The sequence below is a fragment of the Chaetodon trifascialis genome, chromosome 2 (genome assembly GCF_039877785.1).
Source record: "Chaetodon trifascialis isolate fChaTrf1 chromosome 2, fChaTrf1.hap1, whole genome shotgun sequence".
NCBI lineage: Eukaryota > Metazoa > Chordata > Actinopteri > Chaetodontiformes > Chaetodontidae > Chaetodon > Chaetodon trifascialis.
This window is the reverse complement of record NC_092057.1, coordinates 20,023,828-20,048,089: the sequence shown is the minus strand read 5'-3', so window position 1 is coordinate 20,048,089 and position 24,262 is coordinate 20,023,828. Positions and strand designations below refer to the sequence as shown.

Sequence of the window (24,262 nt, the reverse complement as noted above, 5' to 3'; positions counted from 1 at the left end):
CATGATCTATCAGCCACACGCATATCAATTAATGACACAAATTATACGATAAAATGGGAAAAGTTAAAGATTTGATTATTTTAGCATTGAAAGGTTTTCTAAAAATGCTTGCTTTAAGCATGATAAAAAAAATCTTGCATACTCGCTTTCTTCTATTCCTTCAGGTGTGTAATGAAGGTAAACTTTGAGTATACCTCTAAAGGACTGTTTACAAACTCTGTATAAGTCAAACAATCTACAGTTGATGTACAGCGTGAGCGAAGCCTGGCTGTCGCTGCGCACGCATGCGCACTGCCGGCCAGCCGTGACTAGACATTCGGTCATAGGAGCGGTGGAGGGGGCGCGCGAGCCACGTCGGTGAAACAAATCAACGCTTGAAGGCAGATTACAAAGAGGGTGAGTGGACTAATTGCGACAACTGCTGCGGTTGCTTTTATCTCCCACATATACAAACACGGGAGCGCAGAAATTGAGCCAGGACTGCCTGTCCTGTTGATGCGGGTAGGTCAGTCGCACAAGCAGTCCGCCATTCCCCTTTTTATATTTAACGAGACACCCTTTCATGGTCTGAGTGAGGAAATTCTCAGTAGCATGGGCTCATGTGCATAATTGAGACTGTTTGCCTGTGTCCAGTGCAAGTGCATTGATAGACGCTGCAGCTGCGATTGCATATGCTTGCAACGGGTGATTTGGTGCAGCGCAGCAGGAGAATGTCTTCATCCGAAAGGCGTTTGACAAAATTCACTCATGTCTGCAAAGATTGTGCACCCACTTTGCTTAGCAGAAATGCAGAGTTGAAGGAAGATGTGCACCTTCACTGTCAGAACATTTTTATAAGGTTTGTGTACTGACACCACTAAATTCTTGCATATAGTGCATTGCCACACTTTTGCAAATTTCCTCTTGGCTGTCACTCCCTCCCACCTTCTCTCTGTCATGTCTCTCCGTTCTGTCAGGTCCCTGCTGCTCATTCGGGAGCAGGAGATCCAGGGCGATGTCAACACCTGATCCCCCAATGGGAGGCACCCCTCGCCCAGGTCCTTCCCCTGGCCCCGGTCCCTCCCCTGGGGCCATGCTGGGCCCCAGCCCGGGGCCCTCCCCTGGCTCCTCTCACAGTATGATGGGCCCCAGCCCTGGCCCTCCCTCCTCTGGGCACTCCCAGCCAGGGCCCTCTGGATATGGCCAGGACAGCATGCACCCTCTGCACAAAGTAAGGGCTTTCAAACACCCAGTGCCCCACTGAGACACACCGCCACTCTTAATTCCACTCCTTTAGGAAACAGAGTTACAGTTGCTTTTGAATCCATATCCCACAATTGGTGTGTTATTTATGCATATCAAGGAATTTAAACATCCCATTCATACAGAAAGGGGTTGATCTGTGGACTGTACCGTGCAGCTGGAAGGCATGGAGTAAAATATAAAACTTCATTAACTGTGGACTTTCAAGGCAGATTTGCATATTATATATATTTTTTTTTTGACTGCACAGTCACTTTAATCTGTTTTCAATTCATTATCAGTTTATCCTGAGTACAGAAAAGTTAAAGACATTTTCTTTATGTCTTTACTATTTTATAATCGGGACATGCTTCCACTACATTGTAACATGTACACATTTTAATAAATGCGGCCGCATAGTAATCCACACATGATGAAAAGTCTAACTGACATGTGCTGAAACTGTCGCTGTCATCTCTATCAACTCCTGACATTCCTGCCACACAGGAATTGACAGTTCAATTTTAACACATGTGAATTCCTCCTGCAGCCCTTGGAGAGCATGCATGAGAAGGGCATGAGTGAGGAGAGCCGCTTCAGTCAGATGAAGGGACTGCCTATGAGGCAGGGCGGGCACAGTGGAATGGGCCCCCCACCCAGTCCTCTAGACCAGCACTCGCAAGGTAGGCATCCTACATAGATGCCTCTTACACAATTTCATCCGTTCTAACATTGTGCAACATAAGTTGTGTTCTTATTAGTGTGACACGTCTGCAGTGGTGTAGTCATGCGGTCTAGTCATATGCTATGGAATGAGCCGGAAACTCTTTAAATCTGAAAATCCTGAAATCATCAGCAGCTCAGTCACAAAGGCAGTGTTAACAGTTGGGAACCAACTTTGTAGCGTGGCCTCTGCATGCAGCCGGTTGTAAGGAGGGGGCAGAGGGAATAACACGAGACAGTCAGTCAGGCAGACAGACTTAGTATTGTGAATCAGAGATAAAAACAAATGATGCAATAACAGTCTGGTGAGATTTGAATAGTGTAAGAGAATAACTCATTGTTTATCTGGCTATGCTGTAGGCTTTTGTTAAAGGAACAGTTTTGACATTTTGGTCAGTCAGTTTATTTGTGTTGGTGCTATGAGTAAGATGAGAAGATCCAAACTACTTTCATGTCCGTATGGTAAATACGAAGCTACAGCTAGTTAGCTTAGCATAAAGACTAGAAACAGGGGGAACAGCTAGCCAGGGTCCATCCAAAGGGAACATATTCCACCTGCTAGCACCTGCAAAGCTCACGTATTTTGTTTGCTTAATTGAATTGACTTGAAGCGTAATTTGGAAATTTCCCACTGTGGGACTAATAAAGAATATCTTATCTTACCTTAGTGAGTGTTTTTACGGGAGTTCGTGTTGGAATATTTCTTGGTCACATGCAGTAACCTTCTGGAGTCTTGCCAGTTGTCTGGCAACTTCACAGTGACGACAGAACTCCTGGAAGAGAAGTGTGCCAGGCATGAAAGCAAACACATATTTCGCAAAATGTCGAATTACTCACCCAGGTGAGTAAGTGTCTGCTGCATCCACCCAGTGCCCTGTCATGGACCTGTCTGTCTTTCTCTCTGTGTCCTCCAGGTTACCATTCTCCCTTAGGGGGCTCTGACCACTCCAGCCCTGTCCCTTCAAATGGTCCTCCCTCTGGGCCTCTTATGCCATCATCCTCTTCTTCCTCCTCCTCTGGTGGTCCCGGCTCTGCCTCTACACCTTTAGATGGCCCCAGTGGAGATCAGCACACTCTAGGTTCCAATAACCGGTCTGGCCCTCCAGTTAGCTCCGGCCCAGGCCCCAGCCCTGGATCCAGTCTTGGCTCCAGTGTCCCCACCCTCGGATCTGGCCTTGAATCTGGAGGTCCGACAGGGCCTACTCCCTTCAATCAGAACCAGCTACATCAACTCAGAGCCCAGATCATGGCTTATAAGATGCTGGCCCGGGGGCAGCCCCTGCCGGACCACCTCCAGATGGCTGTCCAGGGGAAGAGGCCAATGCCTGGGATGCAGCAGCAGCAGCCCATGCCCAGCCTGGCTCCTGGAGCTGGAGGTGGACCAGGGGGTGGACCAGTAGGACCAGGGCCTGGGCCATTGGGCTCAGGCTACAGTCGAGCTCATGGTGAGCATGCATGGGGAATGTCTGGAATTCCAATATTTATACCTGTCTGTTACATTGAATCTTCATAGTGTAGTTAACTCTGGATTTTAGACATTAGAGAACCTGTACTTATTGTTTCTGTAGGAATGATGGGTCCCAACATGCCTCCTCCAGGCCCATCTGGTACTCCAGCTGGGATGCAGGGACAAAACCCAAACGGACCTCCCAAGTCCTGGCCTGAAGGTATGTGGTGCTGCTGAAGGCCTTGTGAACCTGTCAGCCTGTTTTGCTGTTGAACTATTGTGAGTTTCTTTGTAGTGACCCAGCATTGTTATTAGAAAATTCCAGTTATTATCCCTCATTCAGGGAAGAAAAGTAATCATTTGAGAGGATTAGAACAGCATATGCCAATATATGAAGCTGATTCTGACCTTTTATTACATCTGTAATTTAAGAATTTAAGGGTTAACAGCTTTCATATGATGTTCACACCACAGGTCCTGGCCCAATACACTGTAATAACAAAGACACTCATTGCCAGCAGATTCTTGCATTCATCCTGTGGTCTATTACGTATCCTGTAATTTATTCCAAGCAAACTGTTAAAGGTGCCCTGTGGAGTTTTCTTGGAAGCAAGGTGTTTCGTACATGATGTGTTTGTTGCTTCTCACCAAAATGTGTTGGGTTTTTCCTTGAGGTCAAACAAACTTGCCGACTACATTTCCTTTCTTAGAAAACTTTTGAACGATTTTTCATATTTTTAAAATCCTGCATTGTTTACATCCATGTTTATTTGCTAGCAGTCGTCTTCTTCCCTGTCTTTGCTGGTGCTTGGCACCTTTCTACCACCAATTGTTGCTAAACAGAAAGGCACAAAACCAACGGCATGTGTGTCTCAGTGCCTGCATGTGTGTCCTCACAGGTGTGCACCATACAAACAATTTGAGGACCCACTTTAAATAGCTTTACTCCATAGTGCTGTTAGTGGTCATAAACTCCACAGGTTACCTTTAAACATAAAATGTCTAACTTCCTGCGTAACAGAAGATTTTAGGTTTTAGTGTCCCGTGGTTTAAAAGTTGCTTGAGAAGAGAAACATTTATATATAAACATTTACAGATTTTTGATGACATTCGACATATTGTCCCACTTCGCTTCCCTCCAGGCCCCATGGTGAATGCAGCAGCCCCCTCCAATGCACCCCAAAAGCTCATTCCCCCTCAGCCCACAGGCCGGCCCTCTCCTGCCCCCCCATCAGTGCCCCCCGCTGCCTCCCCGGTAATGCCTCCACAGACCCAATCCCCGGGCCAGCCAGCACAGCCTACTCCCATGATGCCTTACCACGCCAAGCAGAACCGCATTACCCCCATCCAGAAACCCTGCGGCCTCGATCCTGTGGAGATACTGCAGGAGAGGGAGTACAGGTGTGCCTGGGATGCACAGTTTCCACCATCTCATGTACTTTTTTGAATTTAACTTCAGCTATATGAATCTGCAGGATTAAGGTTACCGTAATATGGTTGTGTTCAAAACCTTCAAAAAGAAGTACATGATTACTACATTTTTTTCCTTGTATACATAGGAAGAATAATACATAAGGAAATAACTGCAGCTCAGTACTGTTGGCTTCCTTCAGGTTACAGGCTCGTATCACTCATCGTATTGCTGAGCTGGAGAACTTGCCGGGCTCTCTGGCTGGTGATCTTCGTACCAAAGCTACAATAGAGCTCAAAGCCCTCCGCCTGCTTAACTTCCAGAGACAGGTATGCAATTCACATTTTCACCTTCATCTGTAAACTTCACAGCTTCACATTTTTGCATGCTGTGATGGTGTTAATGATGAGTCCATGTTTCTTTATCTGTCTCTTCTCTCCGCTATCCACAGCTGCGTCAAGAGGTGGTGGTGTGTATGCGCCGTGACACGGCTCTAGAGACTGCCCTTGATGCCAAGGCCTACAAGCGAAGCAAGCGTCAGTCTCTGCGAGAGGCCCGCATCACAGAGAAACTGGAAAAACAGCAGAAGATTGAGCAAGAGCGCAAACGCAGGCAAAAACATCAGGTAGAGGACAGTTGTTATCTGCCATAACATTAAAAGTTAAATGTGTTTTCTGCTCTGTTTTGTCCTTATTTATCTGTCCTTCACCTGTACTGCACTCTAATCGTAGGAGTACCTCAACAGCATCCTGCAGCACGCCAAAGACTTCAAAGAGTACCACCGCTCCATCACAGGCAAAATGCAGAAACTGACCAAAGCCGTGGCGACCTACCACGCTAACACTGAACGGGAGCAGAAGAAAGAGAATGAGCGTATTGAGAAAGAGAGGATGAGGAGGCTTATGGTATGAAGACACAGTTACACAAGCATACACATGCACACTTACCACTATACACACCCTCCTACACACACTGTGTATGTGTCCATCCTCCCAGGCTGAGGATGAGGAGGGCTATCGTAAACTGATTGACCAGAAGAAGGATAAGCGTCTGGCTTACCTACTGCAGCAAACTGACGAGTATGTCGCCAACCTCACTGAGCTGGTCAGAGCTCACAAAGCGGCGCAGGCTCTCAAGGAGAAGAAGAAGAAGAAGAAGAAAAAGAAGAAGGTATGGAAAACAGCAGGAGAGGTATATGCAAGCACAGTCTGCACCTCCGATATTAGAAAGTTTAATCGTTGACATCTTCTTGTCTTGCAGTTGGAGATTGCTGAGGGTCAGACTCCTTCCATGGGCCCTGATGGAGAGGTGAGCAGATGTAGCAGTGATGGTAGAACTTTAGAGACATTAAACATTACTGTGTATATTTTCCAGTGAGTAGTTAAAACAGATATTGAAGGTCACTGATTCTGTTTATTAAAATACACACTCGCTCTTTTAACTTACTAGGTTGACAATGGAAACCTGATTCTTTGTTTTGCAGCTCTCTGTAATCTCTATAGAGACTTCCTTTAAAACACAGCATAGATCAAATTTCACGCAAAGCTTCAGGGGGTAATGTTTTACTTTTTAGTGCAGTCATGGCAAAAAGCAGAATCTGCATCTGCTCTTTGTTTCCAGGATGATTTTATGTTCACAATTACTGTACAACATTTTCATTAACCATCATATTATACACACATATTTCAAAGCCTATTGATGCAACAGGTGTAAATCTGTCACAGGTGACAACCTTTGGGATGGCAAACTTAACAGTCAAACAAAACCTCAGAGAGAAAATAAAATGTGTGTAAAAGGTGTTAAATTGGCCAGACGGCAGCAACGTTTTCATCACTGATGTGAATTGCACTTAAACGAACAGCCTCACCATCTGATGCTTTGTCTCATGTAATTTAAACCCAGTCAAATGAAACCAGTCTCACTTACTAACTAACTAAGCAACCAGCTGTCCTCCCCTGCAGCCTCTGGATGAGACGAGTCAGATGAGTGACCTGCCTGTGAAGGTCATCCATGTAGACAGTGGGAACATCCTGACAGGAGTGGATGCTCCTAAAGCTGGACAGCTGGAGACCTGGCTGGAGATGAACCCTGGGTGAGACTGGCTGGAGAGAGGAAGAGTGAATTGTGTGTATGAACATGTGTGGAAAAGAGGTGTATTTTTAGTCATGGAAGATCTTTTATTGAAGTAAAAGCACCGGCACAGCAAAGTAAAAACACTCTCTTAAAAGCAGAAGTCCTGCATTCAAAATCCTACTCGAATAAAGGTAGAGAAGTTTTAGCTATCAAATACAGATACAGGGGCTGTTCATTTAATTTCAGCATGTATTTTGTCCAGTTATGAGGTGGCTCCCCGCTCAGACAGTGAAGACAGCGAGGAGGAGGAAGAGGAGGAGGTGGGTTGTTTTGAAAGACATGTTTGAAGCCAGTTTCACATTCCCTGCTCTGATCACTGACCAGTCTGTCTGGCAGGAGGAAGAGGACGAGCCTCAACCATCTTCTACTCCGGTGGAGGAAAAGAAGAAGATTACAGACCCTGACAGCGAAGACGTGTCAGAGGTGGACGTCCGACACATCATCGAGTGAGGACATATATTGAATATTCTACTTGAAAATAGTTCTAGTATCAATTATGTTCACAGGACCACCCCAAAAAAATGCACGTGCTTTTAAGGTTCCCACCAAATTATTTCACACCATTTTTAAGATAACACAAATTTGGGAAAGAGATGATGGCTCGTATGGGGTTCGAACGCTCGACCTTGGCGTTATTAGCACCACGCTCTAACCAGCTGAGCTAACCGGCCATCTTGAGTGATGCTCTTGTCTCTTTGCTCTGCAGAAATGCTAAACAGGATGTGGATGATGAATATAGTGGTGCAGCGTTTGCCCGAGGGCTGCAGTCTTATTATTCTGTGGCTCACGCTGTCACAGAGAAGGTGGAGAAACAGTCCAGTTTGTTAATAAATGGACAACTCAAACAGTATCAGGTGAACAAGCACAACCAGATCAGTTACATGATACTCTCTTGCCATGCACGAAGACGCTTTTGACATGGGATAAAAATACGTTGTCATGCTTGACAGACTTGCTTGCTTATCCTGTCCTCATCTATCAGATTAAAGGTCTGGAGTGGCTGGTTTCCCTCTACAACAATAACCTGAATGGGATCCTGGCGGACGAGATGGGTCTAGGAAAAACCATCCAGACTATCGCCCTCATCACGTACCTCATGGAGCACAAACGGCTCAATGGACCCTACCTCATTATTGTACCCCTCTCGTGAGTTAATGCTCATCGTTTATATATGTTTGAATCCTCCTTCAGTCATGAAGTTCTTTACACGAACATGACTAAATTGTAAAATGTCTGTCATTGACAGAACTCTCTCTAACTGGGTGTATGAGTTTGACAAGTGGGCACCGACAGTCGTGAAAGTGTCCTACAAGGTGAGTTTTTGCAGCTGCACAACCCAAATTCACTTGTTAATTGTCTTGTTTTCTCGTGTGTTTCATATAATGTTGTATTAAGGAAGATGATTTTGATATTCAAGATGTTCAAGTTACTTTACCTTTATGTTCTTGTTTTGTTTTATATTCTTTTTTTTTTTCGTGTTTCAGGGGTCTCCTGCTGCCAGAAGAGCCTTCGTCCCTCAGCTGCGCAGTGGAAAGTTTAACGTTTTACTCACCACTTACGAGTACATCATCAAGGATAAACAAGTGCTGGCCAAGGTGAGACGGGATGGACAAGTAAACACAAGCAGAAGGACACACACCAGCACACCCAGGCAGCCGCAGTGTAATGCTTCCCCTCTGCACATGTACACAACAACATTCTGTTTCTTTTTATGTGTTGTTTGTTAATCATTTGATTTTGCTTGCGGTTTCAGTGTGTTTTTGTGTGTCAGCTCCCACTTCCCAAATCCCCAAAGTCCTTAAAAAGTATTTGATCCTGGCCAATCTGACCTCCCCCTGTGCTGCGTCTCAGTGCTTTCTCCTAGGTGCTGCTGCACACTGACACTGCCTGTATACCGAGTCTCCCACTGTCCTCTGTGGCCGTCATGCTGCTATGCACTCATGTAGTCATGTAGGCTTCCTGACTGTGCTGACAGGTGGGTGTTGTAGTTCAAGTTTTTTCTCCATGTGGAGGCTCAAGGCTTCGGCTTGGGACTGAGCCAGCGTGAGTCATGAGGACAAACTGGACAAGAGATCCTCCTTATGACCACTTCCTGTCTTTCATTGGGTTGGATGCAGTGAGACAGGATAGTGGTAGCTTTGTCCAAAAGTACTCCCCTCCTCTCTTCTCCCCAGATTCGTTGGAAGTACATGATTGTGGACGAAGGCCATCGTATGAAGAACCATCACTGTAAGCTGACCCAGGTCCTGAACACCCATTACCTGGCCCCGCGGCGAGTCCTGCTGACGGGAACGCCGCTGCAGAACAAACTACCTGAGCTCTGGGCGCTGCTAAACTTCCTCCTGCCCACCATTTTCAAGAGCTGCAGCACCTTCGAGCAGTGGTTCAACGCTCCTTTTGCCATGACTGGAGAGAAGGTGGAGAGAAGGCTTGGTTGTAGCCACATCACAAAAAAGTGTTGACATCAATCGGGACGTCCACTGCCTTTTTTGAAGTTTCTCTTTCTTTTACACGGCAGGTGGACCTTAACGAAGAGGAGACCATCCTTATCATCCGTCGTCTCCACAAAGTACTTCGGCCCTTCCTGTTACGCAGATTAAAGAAGGAAGTGGAGGCACAGCTTCCAGAGAAGGCATGTTTCACTGCTTTCAGCACACACAGCAGATAAACTGACACACATACACACACACACAAGCAAACACACAGCACAGAACGATCCAGACGAACTGACGTGTCTTTTTCCAGCCTTGAATCAGCTGATGTCTTTGAACCTTTGTTCGTCTCTGTCCGTCCACTTCTTTCATTCCTTCAGGTGGAATATGTGATCAAGTGTGACATGTCGTCTCTTCAGAGGGTGCTGTACAGGCACATGCAGGCCAAGGGGGTCCTGCTCACTGACGGATCAGAGAAAGACAAGAAGGTGAGAGGATAAACACTGGAAGGCTGGGGGGTTTTAGGTTTCAGTGTCATTTTAGGTCGACGACACCAAAATACAAATTTCTGTAATTCGTCTGTCTGGTTTATGTTTTAGGAAATGTATGTGCCCACCTTCTGTCTCTTTATTTTTCCAACAAGAAGTATGATCAGACTACACTAGTGCATTTGTCTGCATAGAAAAAAACTATGACAACTTCTATCAAGACAGCTTTACAGTTCTGGAAGCTCCAATTTCAAGCATTAAGTTACTCAGACCCAGTAATCAAATCTCGTTAAGAGGTTATAATGTCTCATTAGATAATTAAGGACTAAAAAGCCTGAAACAAGTGAAATGCTCCATAAAACCTGCCTGGTGAGAAGATATAACTTGTCAGACAAAAAAACAAGCATATATTGGTTTGATTTAAGATGTTTCATCTTTTGCACTGTAGATGTTTTATATGGTCAGATTTAGAACAGGTGGCAGGTCTAGAATATAAACTGTGATCTGTGCCAGAAGTTTTGCTTTCACTGTCAGAAAAGATTTGAACTGCTAATTTGACATTCATGAGGCACTTTTAGGAAAATGTTCTCTATACTGTAATTAACTCAGTTTCACAGAACAGGAAAACAAGCTGCCTCACAAGATGACAAGCATGAAATACGAGCATGAAATTGGATCTTGTGAGGTCCTCGGCTCTCACATTAAATCCTTATTGCTTTAATGGATGTCAAGTCTAGAGAGTGACTGTCCTTGAATGGCGCTTTATGAATAAATGTTGACTGAAAGAATAAAATGGCCGTTGTGTTCTTTGTGTTTATCAGGGAAAAGGAGGCACAAAGACGCTGATGAACACCATCATGCAGCTGAGGAAGATCTGCAACCACCCTTATATGTTCCAGCAAATAGAGGTACTCAGTGTGAGGTTCCATGTTTCACTGTGTGGCAGATAGCATTGTCCTGTTAGCATTACAGACCAGTGTAAAATCTTAAAAGCAAATAGGCTTTGAAGCAGAAAATCTCCTTTTTTTCTCTTTTCAGATGAGGTTGACTTTGATTTAAGGCCACAAATGTGTTTGACTGTATGTGACTAAGTTATAGAAAAGATTTTTGATCATTTTCACAGGAATCGTTCTCTGAACATTTAGGATTCTCTGGTGGGATAGTCCAGGGGTAAGTGGTAATTCTACATTGGGACAAGATGACACACGCACACATTAACACAAATTTGTACCCCTTGTCACACAATCCATCTTTCTTGCTGTTAGCCCTGACCTGTATCGGGCGTCAGGAAAGTTTGAGGTGTTGGATCGAATCCTTCCAAAGCTCAGAGCCACAAACCACAAAGTGCTGCTCTTCTGTCAGATGACCTCACTCATGACAATCATGGAGGACTACTTTGCCTATCGCAGCTTCAAGTATCTGCGTCTGGATGGTGAGACCGTTAACTGCTATGTGTTTGCGAATTTGTCCTTTATTCTTATATTCCATTCATTCTTTTGTCTCTTTAACAAAACTTTTGTTGCTTACCGACTGTCTGTCTTACTTTGTTTTTTCCTTTATTTCCATCCTCTTCTTCTGTTTTCCCACCTGTCTTACATCTCAGGCACTACAAAGGCTGAGGATAGAGGGATGCTACTGAAGACATTCAATGACCCAGAGTCAGAGTACTTTATCTTCCTCCTGAGCACAAGAGCTGGAGGCCTCGGCCTCAATTTGCAGTCTGCTGACACTGTAGTTATTTTTGACTCTGACTGGAACCCACATCAGGTGTGATGCACATTTGTTTTAATTTACAATAGACAGCATCAGTGTCTGCAGAACACTTAACCATACACATAACAATAGACATGAACACAGTGTAGACATCCAGCAGCCCAGCCACCAGCTGTCGCTAATTAAACCTTTGTTAGCTTGTGATTTAAATTTTGCATTGTACTTAAAAGGAAAGCATGATTTAATAAAAAGTTCAAGCACACGATCTTCTTGACTTCTGCCTCCTCGTATGAAAGCAACAGGAAACCCACTCCTCTAACATTCAAACCTGATGCTAATTCTCTTTCCCCTTCCCGACCTTCCAGGACCTGCAGGCTCAGGACCGAGCCCACCGTATCGGTCAGCAGAATGAGGTGCGTGTGTTGCGTCTCTGCACTGTCAACAGTGTGGAAGAGAAAATCTTGGCTGCTGCCAAGTACAAACTAAACGTGGACCAGAAGGTCATCCAGGCTGGCATGTTTGACCAGAAGTCTTCCAGCCACGAGCGCCGAGCCTTCCTGCAGGCCATCCTGGAACACGAGGAGCAAGACGAGGTCTGGGGTCAGGAAGTGTGTCTACGCATGAATGTGTGTGCGAGCACCAGCAACACACAATTTTAAAGAGTGAGCTGTCTTATGCGCTGCTTGCCAATGCGTGTTTGCTGTATTCAGGAGGAGGACGAGGTGCCAGATGATGAGACAGTCAACCAGATGATTGCCAGGAGTGAGGAGGAGTTCGACCAGTTCATGGTCAGTGTTTTGAAGATCATTTATAGCTCATAAAAGTCCTCCCCTACAGACTAACTCAACCAAAATCCTCTCCGGACGTACTTGTTTCTTCGCCCTTTGTTCTTCCTCTCCCTCCCTCAGCGAATGGATCTAGACCGGCGTCGCGAGGAGGCCCGCAACCCGCGGCGAAAACCTCGTCTGATGGAGGAGGACGAGCTGCCCACCTGGATCATGAAGGACGACGCTGAGGTTGAACGGCTGACCTGCGAGGAAGAGGAGGAGAAAATGTTTGGACGAGGCTCTCGGCAGCGCAAGGAGGTGGACTACAGCGATTCACTGACCGAGAAGCAGTGGCTCAAGGTCGTTCACCTCATGGGGAAAGGGCAGGGCTGAGACGCAGATGTCAATTTGAAATACAAAATAAGACTTCTTTGCTTTCTGGAAAGAAGTGTTGACTCTTGTTTTGTGATTTAAATACCTTCATTTAATGTCACAGTCTGTCTTTCCCGCGCAGGCGATAGAGGAGGGCACACTGGAGGAGGTGGAGGAAGAGGTAAGGCACAAAAAAACAACCCGCAAGAGAAAGCGGGACCGCGACCTGGATCTCCCTGGTCCCTCCTCTTCGTCGGGGGGGCGAGGGCGAGGGGACAAAGATGAAGATGGGAAGAGGCAGAGGAAGAGGGGACGACCGCCCGCTGAGAAACTCTCCCCCAACCCCCCGGCCCTCACGAAGAAGATGAAGAAGATTGTGGACGCTGTCATCAAGTATAAAGACAGGTAGCAGAAACGAGCCGTACCACAGAATGAGTGGAACACACAGTACATGAGGAGTGTGAGGCCCGTTAAAGGCCTCAGCACCATGTGTGCAGCACAGCTGGAAAGTGATAAATCAATAGTTACACATTCATTGCTTCAGTGTGTTACTTCCTTACTAGATTTCTCTGTGCGCTCTCTGCATGATGAAGTTCAAATCTGACCATCATTTGTTAGTTTCAGTCCCACTTAAGGTCAAAAGAGAAGTGATGTCGCATTTCCTGAAATAATTAGTTTTTTCCATAAGCTGTAAACATAGTGTGAACACTTGTTCTGCTCTCATCAATTTAATTTGACACAGTTATCACTAAATTAAACTTTCTAAATAATATTGTCTTGTATATAGGTAAAGTTCTCCATGACATGTCACACAAATGGCATCAAATACATGGACACCGCTATATATCATTACAGGCTGATGAGTGAACTAAATAGCACCATGTTTGTTATTAATTAGTGGCTAAGCATGTGTTTTCACATCTTATATACAGTCTGTGCTTTGCAATGTCATGCTACCCTAATCAGCATAAAATTATTCACCATATCAAATTTCACATTAACTTAGTGTGAAATTAGTATAACCCTGTATCACCCAGCCAACAACAAACAGGAGAAACACTCTTACTAAATTTGAATCGTACTATGAGGATGAGATATTGGCTGACAGTGTTTTATATATGAAAGCATGGGGCGTGGTTATGAATACCTACCATTTATATTTCACCTGTAGTGTTTATATTTAACCAAATCACAGAGAATTTTCATACTATGAAGTCAGTCACTAATGGGGAGCTTTCAGATGTTTTTGTCTCATCCTGATGATGTCACTTCCTGCAGCACCAGCGGGCGTCAGCTGAGCGAGGTGTTCATCCAGCTGCCTTCTCGAAAAGAGCTGCCAGAGTACTACGAACTGATCCGCAAGCCTGTGGACTTCAGGAAGATCAAGGCGAGATCAGAGAAACATGATGGTCGCAGTGATTATTGACAGATTTAAAGGTTAACAGAGGCGCGTAACTTGCTGCTGTGTTGTCACTGTAGGAGAGGATTCGAGGCCATCGTTACCGCAGTCTGGGTGACCTGGAGAGAGACGTCATGCTGCTCTTCCAGAATGCTCAGACCTTCAACCTGGAGGGATCCCTGGTGAGACTCACTGTGTGCAGTATTCACTCATGAACACAGGAAATACCTGCTGTCCTCGTCTCTACCTGAGACTGTTCAGTCAAAGTTGTAGACACGCCATTTCTGATTTTTAGAAATTAAAACTGGGTCTGTCTTTTTTATTGCAAAAACTTTGACTTTGACTTTTAACTTTCACAAACCATGGCAACAACAAACATGACCCAGCTGTGTGCATCACTTTTTAGAGTCCCCTGGAAACAGCTTCTGTTGATGTCTGTGCCGCTTGCAGCATTTCTCTGTTTGGTTGTGTTTTCTCACGCTGCAGCATCTTTCTAAATAATCTGCATGTTTGTCAAATTAGAAGACAAAGATGTTTCTCCTTGTCTTAAGTTGCATGGTGTTGAGCTCTCAGGGCCACCATACCTATATCATGTATGGCAGATGACTTTTGACTGACTGAAATATCTCTAATCATGCATGAACTGTGGAGCGTTACTTGTACGTACACAGTGTTGATAATAATGGTCTGTTTTGTCCTGTGTTTCTCTCATGTGAGCAGATATATGAAGACTCCATCGTCCTCCAGTCAGTGTTCACCAGTTTGAGGCAAAAGATCGAGAAGGAGGAGGAAAGTGAAGGAGAGGAGAGTGAGGAAGAGGAGGAGGAGCTGGAGGAAGGATCAGAGTCTGAAAGTATGCATGTCTGCAGCAGAAGAGCAAATGTTTAGTCATTTTTTTATTTCTGTGTTTGGTTTGAAATAGTTTTTGAGTGCTAATTTGTTGTTTTTTGTTAAATTACTTTTAGTTAATTGTGTTTTACTGTATTGGTGGTTAGAATGAGATATGATGTCTTATTTCTCTCTGACCGTTTTTCACTTGAGAAAAACTCTTAAGTTACACTGTCTTAATAATACTAAAAGGTCTGTTCATGCTTTAGATTATTCTTAGTTTATTAAAGCCATAAATGTGTGTGTGTGTGTATCTGTGTGCACGCTTGTCTCCAGCTCGCTCAGTGAAAGTGAAAATCCGACTTGGAAGGAAGGATAAAGGTGGAGATCGAGGGAAGGGACGCAGCAGACGAACAGGACGCACCAGAGCCAAGCCTGTAGTCAGTGATGATGACTCTGAGGATGAGCAGGAAGAGGTAACTCACTGTGTGTGTGTGTGTGTGTGTGTGTGTGTGTGTGTGTGTGTGTGTGTGTGTGTGTGTGTGTGTGTGTGTGTGTGTGTGCGCGCGCGCGTGTGTGTGTGCGCGTGTGTCTGTGTGTCTGTGTGTGTGTGTCTGTGTGTGTGTCTGTGTGTGTGTCTGTGTGTGTGTCCTTACCAGAAACAGTTTGAGTAGAAGAAAACTTCACTTTTTACAGCTGTCATAGTTTTGTCCACACGACTCTGGAGGCAAAAGAAGTTTAGTCTTAACTAGTGCTGTCAAAAATATTGCGTTATTAACGCGTTAACGCAAATCAATTTTAATGGCGTCATTTTTTTTATCACGAGATTAACGCTCTTTGTGACCTAGTGAACTTGTAGTTTTTTATAAGCTGTGGCCACTGCTAGTGACGCAAGAAAAACTGCAGGATCCGATTGTAAACTGGAAACAAAACAATCGGCACGCCCCACGCACATGTTTGGTCTTGCCTGCTCGCTAGCTGTAACAGAGTGGCTACTGGTTTGTGTGGATGTCAAGTGCGAAACGCCGAATTGGATGCGAACAAGATTCTGAATGGAAAGTTTAGCTTCAAAAAGTTGCCAGATGGGTCGACTGACAAGACCAAAGTTATCTGTGTGTATTGTTACTTCAAATGTGAATGACTGCTCAAAGTGAGAATGTTAGTGTGAAATAACGCTGCATGTTGTTGTTTTCAATAGAAAACATTTGCACAAAGCAAGGCTATCCACTTTTGTGTTGATAAGAGTATTAAAATGATAATTAATGGGACATTTAGAATAGATAAAAATGTGCGATTAATTTGCGATTAATCACGAATTAACTATGACATTCATGAGATTAATCGCGATTAAATATTTTAATCGATTGACAGCACTCGTCTTAACACAACTACACAAAGTTGGTATTTAGAGGTCTATGCAAACACCCAGACAACAACAACTGTGATCCTTGGCTGAATTAAAAAATGTTATGTTCTTTCAGAGATGGAGGATGTTTTTTTTTTACATTTTTTAAAAATGTGTTTTAGAGGAGGGAACGAATGATTGATACAGACAGCTGAACTCGCTTTGTTTCTACCTGCTTGACCTTAGCAGACATCATGCAGAGATTCAGACGTGCAGAATGTTTTACAATTTCTCTTCATTATATTTGCTAAGATGGTTTTGGTTTGCGGCTGAACGGTGGCACAGCAGGTAGTGTGCGTGCCTCACAGCAAGAAGGTTCGAAGGTTCGATCCCCGGGTCAGGCGGGGCCTTTCTGTGTGAAGTTTGCATGTTCTTCCTGTGCATGTGTGGGTTCTCTCCAGGTACCCCGGCTTCCTCCCACAGACCAAAAACATGCTCATTAGGTTAATTGATGACTCTAAACTGTCCGTAGGTGTGAGTGTGAATGTTTGTTTGTCCTTGCATGTGGCCCTGCAATCGGCTGGCGACGGGTTCAGGGTGTACCCCGCCTCTCGCCCATTGTAGCTGGGATAGGCTCCAGCCCCCCGCAAGGCGGTATAGATAATGGATGGATGGTTTTGGTTTGCTTGCTTCTTTAATTGTTCGTTGGTTTGCAGGATTACTTAAAAACTGTTGACCACGGGTGGAAAGTAACTAAGTACATTTACTCAAGTACTTTACTTGAGTATAATGTTGAAGTATTTTACTTCATTATTTCAATTTTATGTTATTCTTCCACTATACATTTCAGAGAGAATTATTGTACCTTTCACTTCATTACATTAATTTAAGAGCTTTAAAGCTTCTAAATTTATGATCCATTGTTAAAGATTGAACTACCGAAACAAAACTATATGAAGTACAGTCAAAATAATAGCTCCATCTTGAACAACAGCGTACTGGTTTACTTGTATTGGAGTGTTTTTATACTGTGGTATTGCTGCTCTTATTTGATGATTAATGATTTGAATACTTCTTAGATCACTGCTGTTGACTGATTTCAGGTTTTTATACTTTTCTCTTTTCTCTCTTTTCCAGGAGCGCTCCCCCAGTGCCACTGATGAGGAGTCCTGAGCTGTGCTGTAATGTTGGAGAGAAGGGGGCAAAGAGCATCACATGTAGATGAAATGAAACATGCCATCTGTCAACTCCATCCACCCTCAGTCAGATATCAGAGGACTGAAATAGAAGGGAGGTTTGCAATACTGTAAATACAGCAACAGATACATATTATTATTTGACACATACAATATAAAATACACACATTAACTGGATCGTGCATGTTGACGCTTTAAACCTTTTCTGTTTGTCTGCTGAGGCTCAGTTGGGGAAAGTCTTGGCACAGCAGGATCAGATGAGCTTTTTCTCTTTGTTTGCTGCTTTAAGAGAATTTTTGAAAAGTATTCCTGAGACTGTTGTCTTCAGTTAACCTCAATTAACCACACTGCAGATAAGTTTCATTTTGGTACATTTCAGTGCTGTTTGAAGAGATTTCTAATCCTATTTCAGTAATTAGCTCAATATATTACGATAATTTCAACCAAGATAAATTTGCTATTATATATACTTTTTCAGTCCCCTTCAGTTCAACTTAGAAAGAACATTGTCAACACATCTTAAGTAACTGCAACACCTGCAACAATAATGCTTTACTTCAGGTCCCAATATTTAGCATTTATAATAAGTATATAAACCTTTAATAAATGGCTGATAACATGCTATCATGTAGTAGTACACAGCTTTAAGGACATTTTACTTGTTTATTAATGTAAATTAATAAGATTCTCCTGTGAGGACCTATTTTATATTATTACATCTTTAGCACATTGTCAGTTGTTATCTGTTTATGGACCAACAGGAGAACAAACATACTAATACATGCTCATATTTGCTTACAACTACATTGTGTGTAATAAATAATTTGTTAAATTCTTTAATACTGCTAATAAATGCTAAATAGTTGGGCTAAAAGTGAAGTGTTGCCATTACAACTAACTTAGTCTATAAGAAGTGCTGTTTAAACAAGTCACAAGGTTTCCTATGAAGCCTGTTTTTATCCAGATTTTTTGTTTTTGTGGGGGTTTTTTCTTATCAGTCATAATCAAAAATGAGTCCTGAGCTAGCCTGAGGAGGTAGATCTGGCTGTGAAGCGAAGTAAACATTGAATGTAAACAGAAAATGTTTTTAGACGGAGCTGTGTTTTTGCCCAGCGTGAAGCTACTACCTTACCTTCACCTGCCTTCCCTCTGGACATACATGTAAACAAACCTGATGTTTCACCTCTGCTTCACTGTGGTGATGTGTTGCAACAGCAGTCAGCCACTTTGGAGCCTCTGTGATTATCAAGGTGTGTGTACATCACATATTTGTGACCGGGGCTCGCTGTGTGAGTTGGAAAACACGCTTGCTGTGGCTGCTGGGTGTTTCCAGACTTCTCAGAAGCTCTTTAGCCACTCACCGTGGGTATTTGACTGAGGTTTAATGGAGTTGAGTTGAGTCCAGTTCACTCTCCTAATATTGTATATATGGCACAGTATACAAACAACCTGCTCCACCTTGCTGCTGCTTTCCCATCTCACTTCCAATATAAGCACTTCTAACTGTTGATTGTAGACTTAAAGAATTATGAGCTGGTAATTCATCAACGAGTACTGTAACTTTAATTGCTTCTCTTTCAGTTGTTGTGTGGTGATTTTAGGATTTCAGAACATGTTCAATGTACTTTGCACTTTTTATGTTTTTGATTTCAAGACAAAGGACCAGAGGGACAGTTGCTCCTCTCTGCTTGTGAATGCCTCATGGCTGTATGGTGTTGGATATACTGTATAGGGTATTTTTTAGAGTATAATGTCAGTGCACGTGTGTACAGCTCGCAAAGTTCAGTGCTGTGGTGGGTAACTAGAGTGAAGAACATACAACCAAAGCATCGACGTTTTCTCCACTAAATTATTGGGATCTGTCTGTGTTGTTGCTGTTGTGTCATTGTTGCTGGAACTCAAAACGTAGAAATAAATCACAGCAAAAGTGGATATTGTCATTTGCGTGATGGAATGCTGAAACGACATTGATCGGTCAACCGACAGGAAATTAAGTGGTGGCTTTATTGATAAATGATTTAAGTCACTTTTTCCATAAAAATGCCATAAATCTGGGAATTTGCTGCTTTTCTTTGTTTATATTTGAGTTTTAGACAGTTAAACTAAAAGCTCTTTTCTGACATTTTATACACTCATAAGCCAATTAATCAATAATGAAAATAACTGTCAGTTACAGCCCTCATGTGATGTATTTTATTTGTCCAGATGAATTTACTTGCATTTGTTATATTCCTAGTAGCTGGAGGTAAATGGGAAAGAATCCGAACCAGGTAGCTCAGGTCAAAGGTCGTATAAAGTTCTGCTGCAGTGACTTTCACTTTACTCTCAGATTTGATCCTTTAAGGATAATAAAAGCCTTTAAGCTTTGCTTTAAAATTTAGGCCGAAATAAACCCACAACAGCTCAATCTTCTGTTATTAAATCTGTGAGATGTAATGTCTCTGTTTGACCAATAGGAGGAGGTCTCGTACAAACAGGTCAGTCAGTCATGACACTGCTGCCCATGCAGCAGGACAACCTTTAAACATCTCATGATTGTAAACAGTTTTCCTCAAAAGTGAATTAAAAACCCAGTTTGACCTAATTCCCTCCCTCCTAGTGCCTCCAACATAACACAAAATATGAAATCAACATCTCCCTCGCCTCACGTCTCAGTTAGTTTGTACGAATAAACGAGTACAGAAACTCTTCATCCAGATGATATGAACAACCTTACTGTACTCTGTATATTTGTGTTTATTTTGTAAGGAGGTTGGCTGGCACAGAGAGAAATGCTTTGAATGGACAGTGTTTTGGAGGAGGGAACTCGGCACATGTTTGAATGTGTGACAGTGTGTGGTTTTCAACAGAACCTCGACAGAGAGGTCTGTGTTGAGGGTAGACGTGTTTGCTCCTTACAGGGAAGTCGGAAAGGAAGGGAAGCGGACTCGAATTCTAGGAACTCCTCATCTTTTCAGTAATTGAAAACCAGCTGTTAACATGTGTCGGGTGGGCAAGGCAGCTGCTCCCAAGGTCCTAAAACAGTACACATTGAGGTACCAGCAGCAGCCAAAGACTCAGGCTTCATTCACAGCCACTACAAATAAAAAGAGAAAATACAGCAAGCACATGTCACGTTCACATGAGCCTTGCTGATAAGACGGATCGCTGTCCACTGAAGTGCATCAGTCAGTGTGATATTTTCAGGCTTTGTTTGGACAACTGATTTTTTCTTAACCCAAACTGAATGTAAAGGAGTAACAACGACCAACGACAGACTTTTTTTGTGTGACAATACACAATACAGTTCTAATGTTTTGACTTTAATTTCATCTATGCCTGCTGGAATCTAGGCACCATTATCATTACTATCATCACAACTGTCCTTCAGGCTCGTGTGATTCACGTTGTAGGGACATAAATCTGTTTATACAGTCACAATGTGAGGACTCGCCTTCCTCATGGGGAAAAAACACAAGTCCCCATAATGTAAGTCAAACTATTTTAGAAGACTTGGGTTCAGAGTTTGGTAAGAGTTAGGTTTAGGCCAGAAGTGGTTATGGTCAGGATTTGTGTGTGTGTGTGTGTGTGTGTGTGTGTGTGTGTGTGTGTGTGTGTGTGTGTGTGTGTGTGTGTGTGTGTGTGTGTGTGTGTGTGTGTGTGTGTGTGTGTGTGTGTGTGTGTATTCATCAGATCTGTTGGCCCTGAGACATTGGACATGACTTTCACATGGCTGAGCACATGTTGTGAGGGGCAGAAAACAGACACAGACCGCAGGCACACAGTCAGTATTAGATAAAGTAGTATACGCAGTGAGGCCTGTTCTCTATTTGACATTAAGAGAGAGAAGTGGTGATATGAAGTGGATGATAAGGACACAACGCTCTGAAGGTTTGCCTTTGTAACTGGATGAATGTGTGTAAAATGACTGGTTAATTTCTGCTCATATAACCCCAACATGCTCTTTTCTTCAGCAGCTGAAAGTGTAATAATGATGCATAAGAATTAGGTGAAACTAAATTCAACTCCATGCGATTAACAGGTTACTGGTTTATTAGGAGAGAATGTTGGTGGATAAGCATAAGCTGTCCCACATGCTGTAAAAGGTACCGCATGCGTCGAAGAATAAGATTAAGATTAATACGATTTTTGCCTATGCAGCATTAGCATCCATGCACACTGTATCTGCTGTATGCAGATAATAAAACCATTTTTCTCAGCAGACATTTTGACGTGTCGCAGCAGGAAAAGCACAGGTGTAAATAATGACATGAATGATGGCTGAATTCCACTTGGCTGCTTCAGTTTCGGGGTCCTGTCTTACTGGGTCATTTGAATAGAGCAAAGCCATTGTTAATGTCATTAGTACCACATGCGTTTCCTCCTACAAGCTGATGTAAGTGTGAAAAAGTCATGATGTCTCTTTTCATGAGTCTCAGAGGGGAATTTTTTTTCCCAGTGATGTAGTCCATCAATTTATTTAAAAGTGTCAAATTTACAAAATGTGTATGTGATTCTCAGGCCTTCGATCATTAAAGCTGCAGTAGGTAACTTGTATAAAAGTAATTTTTTTTTGTCATATTTGATAAAACTGTCCCTATGCCCAGACAGCAGTACATGAAACATGTAATCTGTGAAAAAACGGCTCCATTGGTCCCACCTACTGCTCCTACTGTGATTTGAAAGAATCCACAAAACAACCAATCAGAGCCAGAGGAGTGTCTGACATCTGTCAATCACTACTCACACACGATGAAAACCGCCCCCTTCCTCCGCTCATGCTGCCGGCCCCTGCCCAGTCAAACAGCTCTGTAAGCAGCATCAGGAGGCTAGTGAAAGCTATGGCGGAGCAACAGCCACCTGCAAAGGTGAAAGTGCCCATACTGCCGCTGCCAACAACAGCATATATGGCCAAGACAACAAATAACCATAGAGCTAATATGGTGATTGTTACAGGCAGGGAATGAGTGCAGCGAAGAGGGCGGGGGAGTGACGTGGAACTTGTGTTGGTTCAAATTTTCAGGCTGAGTCTGCTCTCTTCTCCATCTCACCCACTGCAGCTTTAATAGAATGTAAAAGAAGATCTGATTCACATATGACTCAGATCCTCTTTGGTGACTGCCCTCTTCAAAAGTCAGTGAAGTTGAGATTTAAATCATGGGAAGTGTAGTTAAAACACACACACACACACACACACACACGCACACACACACACACACACACACACACACACATGTTGTGTTTATATCACTTACATACACTTACACATCTTACATAGACTTACATTCATTTCCTGGAGCCTTACCCTAACCCTAACCACTATCTGCCTATTCCTAACCCTGTACCTAATCTAACCTCACCTAACCCGTAACCCTATCCCCAGTCTGCACCCTAAAATTTAATGATGACATTAAGGGGACCTGCATTTTGTCCCCATAAGGGAGGTCAGTCCCCACCATGTGACTGTGTAAACAGATTTTTGTCCTGACAACGTGATAAATACCTGGTCACACACACACACACACACACACACACACACACACACACAGAACACTTTCTGCATGCCTCTTTGTGGATGTGTTCACAGTGTGTGTAGCGATGGTGGGTGTAGCAGAATATGTAATCCAGCCGCTATTTCGACATTCCAGGAATACCTCCCACAGCTCCTTCACTGCTTCCAACAAGAGCCAGGCACACACACACACACACACACACACACACACACACACACACACACACACACACACACACACACACACACACACACACAAACAGGATCCTCTTGTGGAAGCAGCTCCTCTGATTCACCCCTTAAATATTACCATGGCCATCAACCAAAACTTCACAGCCACTGTAACTCCATCACTCTTCCAATCTGTGTAGTCATAACTTCCGAATATTTTTATCGTGGTCCAAACGGAACAAACAGTCTGATTGTTTGGGAAAGTAAGGAAATCTCTGAATCACTTTCCCGAGATAAAATGCTTAGGAACTGGATTCTCCATTTAACTTATTGGAGCAGCAGAACAGGAGGGATAAGAAGTCAGAGTGCTCTTCCAGTGAAAACACTTCCCTTCCTGCTGATGATGATATTTTGTTTTGCAAATTTTTTTGCTTCTTACTGCAGCGATTTTACAGCCTGGCTGCAGGGAATTGTTCCCATCTGTTTGCTTTTGCGGACTGTGGGTACAGATTAACCTAATGTTTTACATTTGAATACTCTGGTTCAGTGCTAATGTATGATGCTGGAGCAGCAGGTCTCTCACTGTCAAATATCCAGGCTAATTCAGATTCAGCATCAGTAAATTCTGCTGTGTCACAGTCCAGTAAAAAGAGCCGAGGACATTTTGACTGGTTTTAATTAGGAAGGAGTCATCCTTGTCAGTGCATGTAAGTGTAAGCGCTGTGTTTGGCTTTTCCCTTGAAAGGGTTGATTCGTCTGAGTCTGAGTCAGTCAAATTAAATAGTTGTACACACACTCTTACTGTTGCCTCTTTTGGTGTGCCTGGATGTGTTACAATTACTGGCTACACTAAAACTTTACCATCAACTAAAGGGAGACAGAGAGAGAGAGGTGCAACCCGAGTTATAGCTGCTATCTTTAAACAATTAATTGTGTGTCATTTTTGTTTTCTCTATACACTTTGGCTTGAAGTGACGTATTAATAGCTGTTCAAATATTAATGATAGTAATACCTCGGTTATTACTGATAAGCTTATCCTCCAGCGGGGGGCCAGGTGTTGCCTTAAGGCTAAAATAACATTAATTGAATTATGTTTGTATTCTTCTCACAGAGGTTTTCTATTT

The 24,262-nt window shown here is 43.4% G+C and overlaps 1 protein-coding gene across 2 annotated transcripts; it reads left to right on the top strand.

The window, feature by feature from the left end:
* The first annotated feature begins 291 nt into the window (after nucleotides 1-291).
* On the top strand, nucleotides 292-19,405 carry LOC139338920 (transcription activator BRG1). 2 transcript variants are annotated; one of them, XM_070974275.1, is made up of 34 exons: nucleotides 292-396; nucleotides 957-1,210; nucleotides 1,772-1,904; nucleotides 2,859-3,389; nucleotides 3,513-3,611; nucleotides 4,534-4,792; nucleotides 5,005-5,131; nucleotides 5,254-5,427; nucleotides 5,534-5,707; nucleotides 5,799-5,972; nucleotides 6,063-6,110; nucleotides 6,764-6,894; nucleotides 7,138-7,195; nucleotides 7,272-7,381; nucleotides 7,642-7,789; nucleotides 7,918-8,081; nucleotides 8,182-8,248; nucleotides 8,420-8,530; nucleotides 9,110-9,352; nucleotides 9,454-9,567; nucleotides 9,748-9,855; nucleotides 10,677-10,763; nucleotides 10,979-11,025; nucleotides 11,121-11,287; nucleotides 11,459-11,622; nucleotides 11,934-12,161; nucleotides 12,279-12,356; nucleotides 12,477-12,695; nucleotides 12,850-13,112; nucleotides 13,986-14,094; nucleotides 14,187-14,288; nucleotides 14,827-14,959; nucleotides 15,271-15,410; nucleotides 17,417-19,405. In XM_070974275.1, the coding sequence occupies exons 2-34, from the start codon at nucleotides 995-997 to the stop codon at nucleotides 17,450-17,452; spliced, it is 4,962 nt and encodes a 1,653-aa protein (XP_070830376.1). In that variant the 5' UTR covers nucleotides 292-396; nucleotides 957-994; the 3' UTR covers nucleotides 17,453-19,405. The 2 variants fall into 2 exon arrangements, with proteins under 2 accessions (XP_070830376.1, XP_070830384.1); XM_070974283.1 differs by lacking the exon at nucleotides 292-396 and having other exon boundaries at nucleotides 962-1,210; nucleotides 11,934-12,194.
* The last annotated feature ends 4,857 nt before the right edge of the window (nucleotides 19,406-24,262 follow it).

Coding starts and splice junctions, on each gene's coding strand:
- LOC139338920 (XM_070974283.1), top strand. CDS start 995: ATGTCAACACCTGATCCCCCAATGGGAGGCACCCCTCGCCCAGGTCCT. Junction 6,111..6,763: donor CCATGGGCCCTGATGGAGAG/GTGAGCAGATGT, acceptor CCTCCCCTGCAG/CCTCTGGATGAGACGAGTCA. Junction 15,411..17,416: donor CTGAGGATGAGCAGGAAGAG/GTAACTCACTGT, acceptor TCTCTTTTCCAG/GAGCGCTCCCCCAGTGCCAC.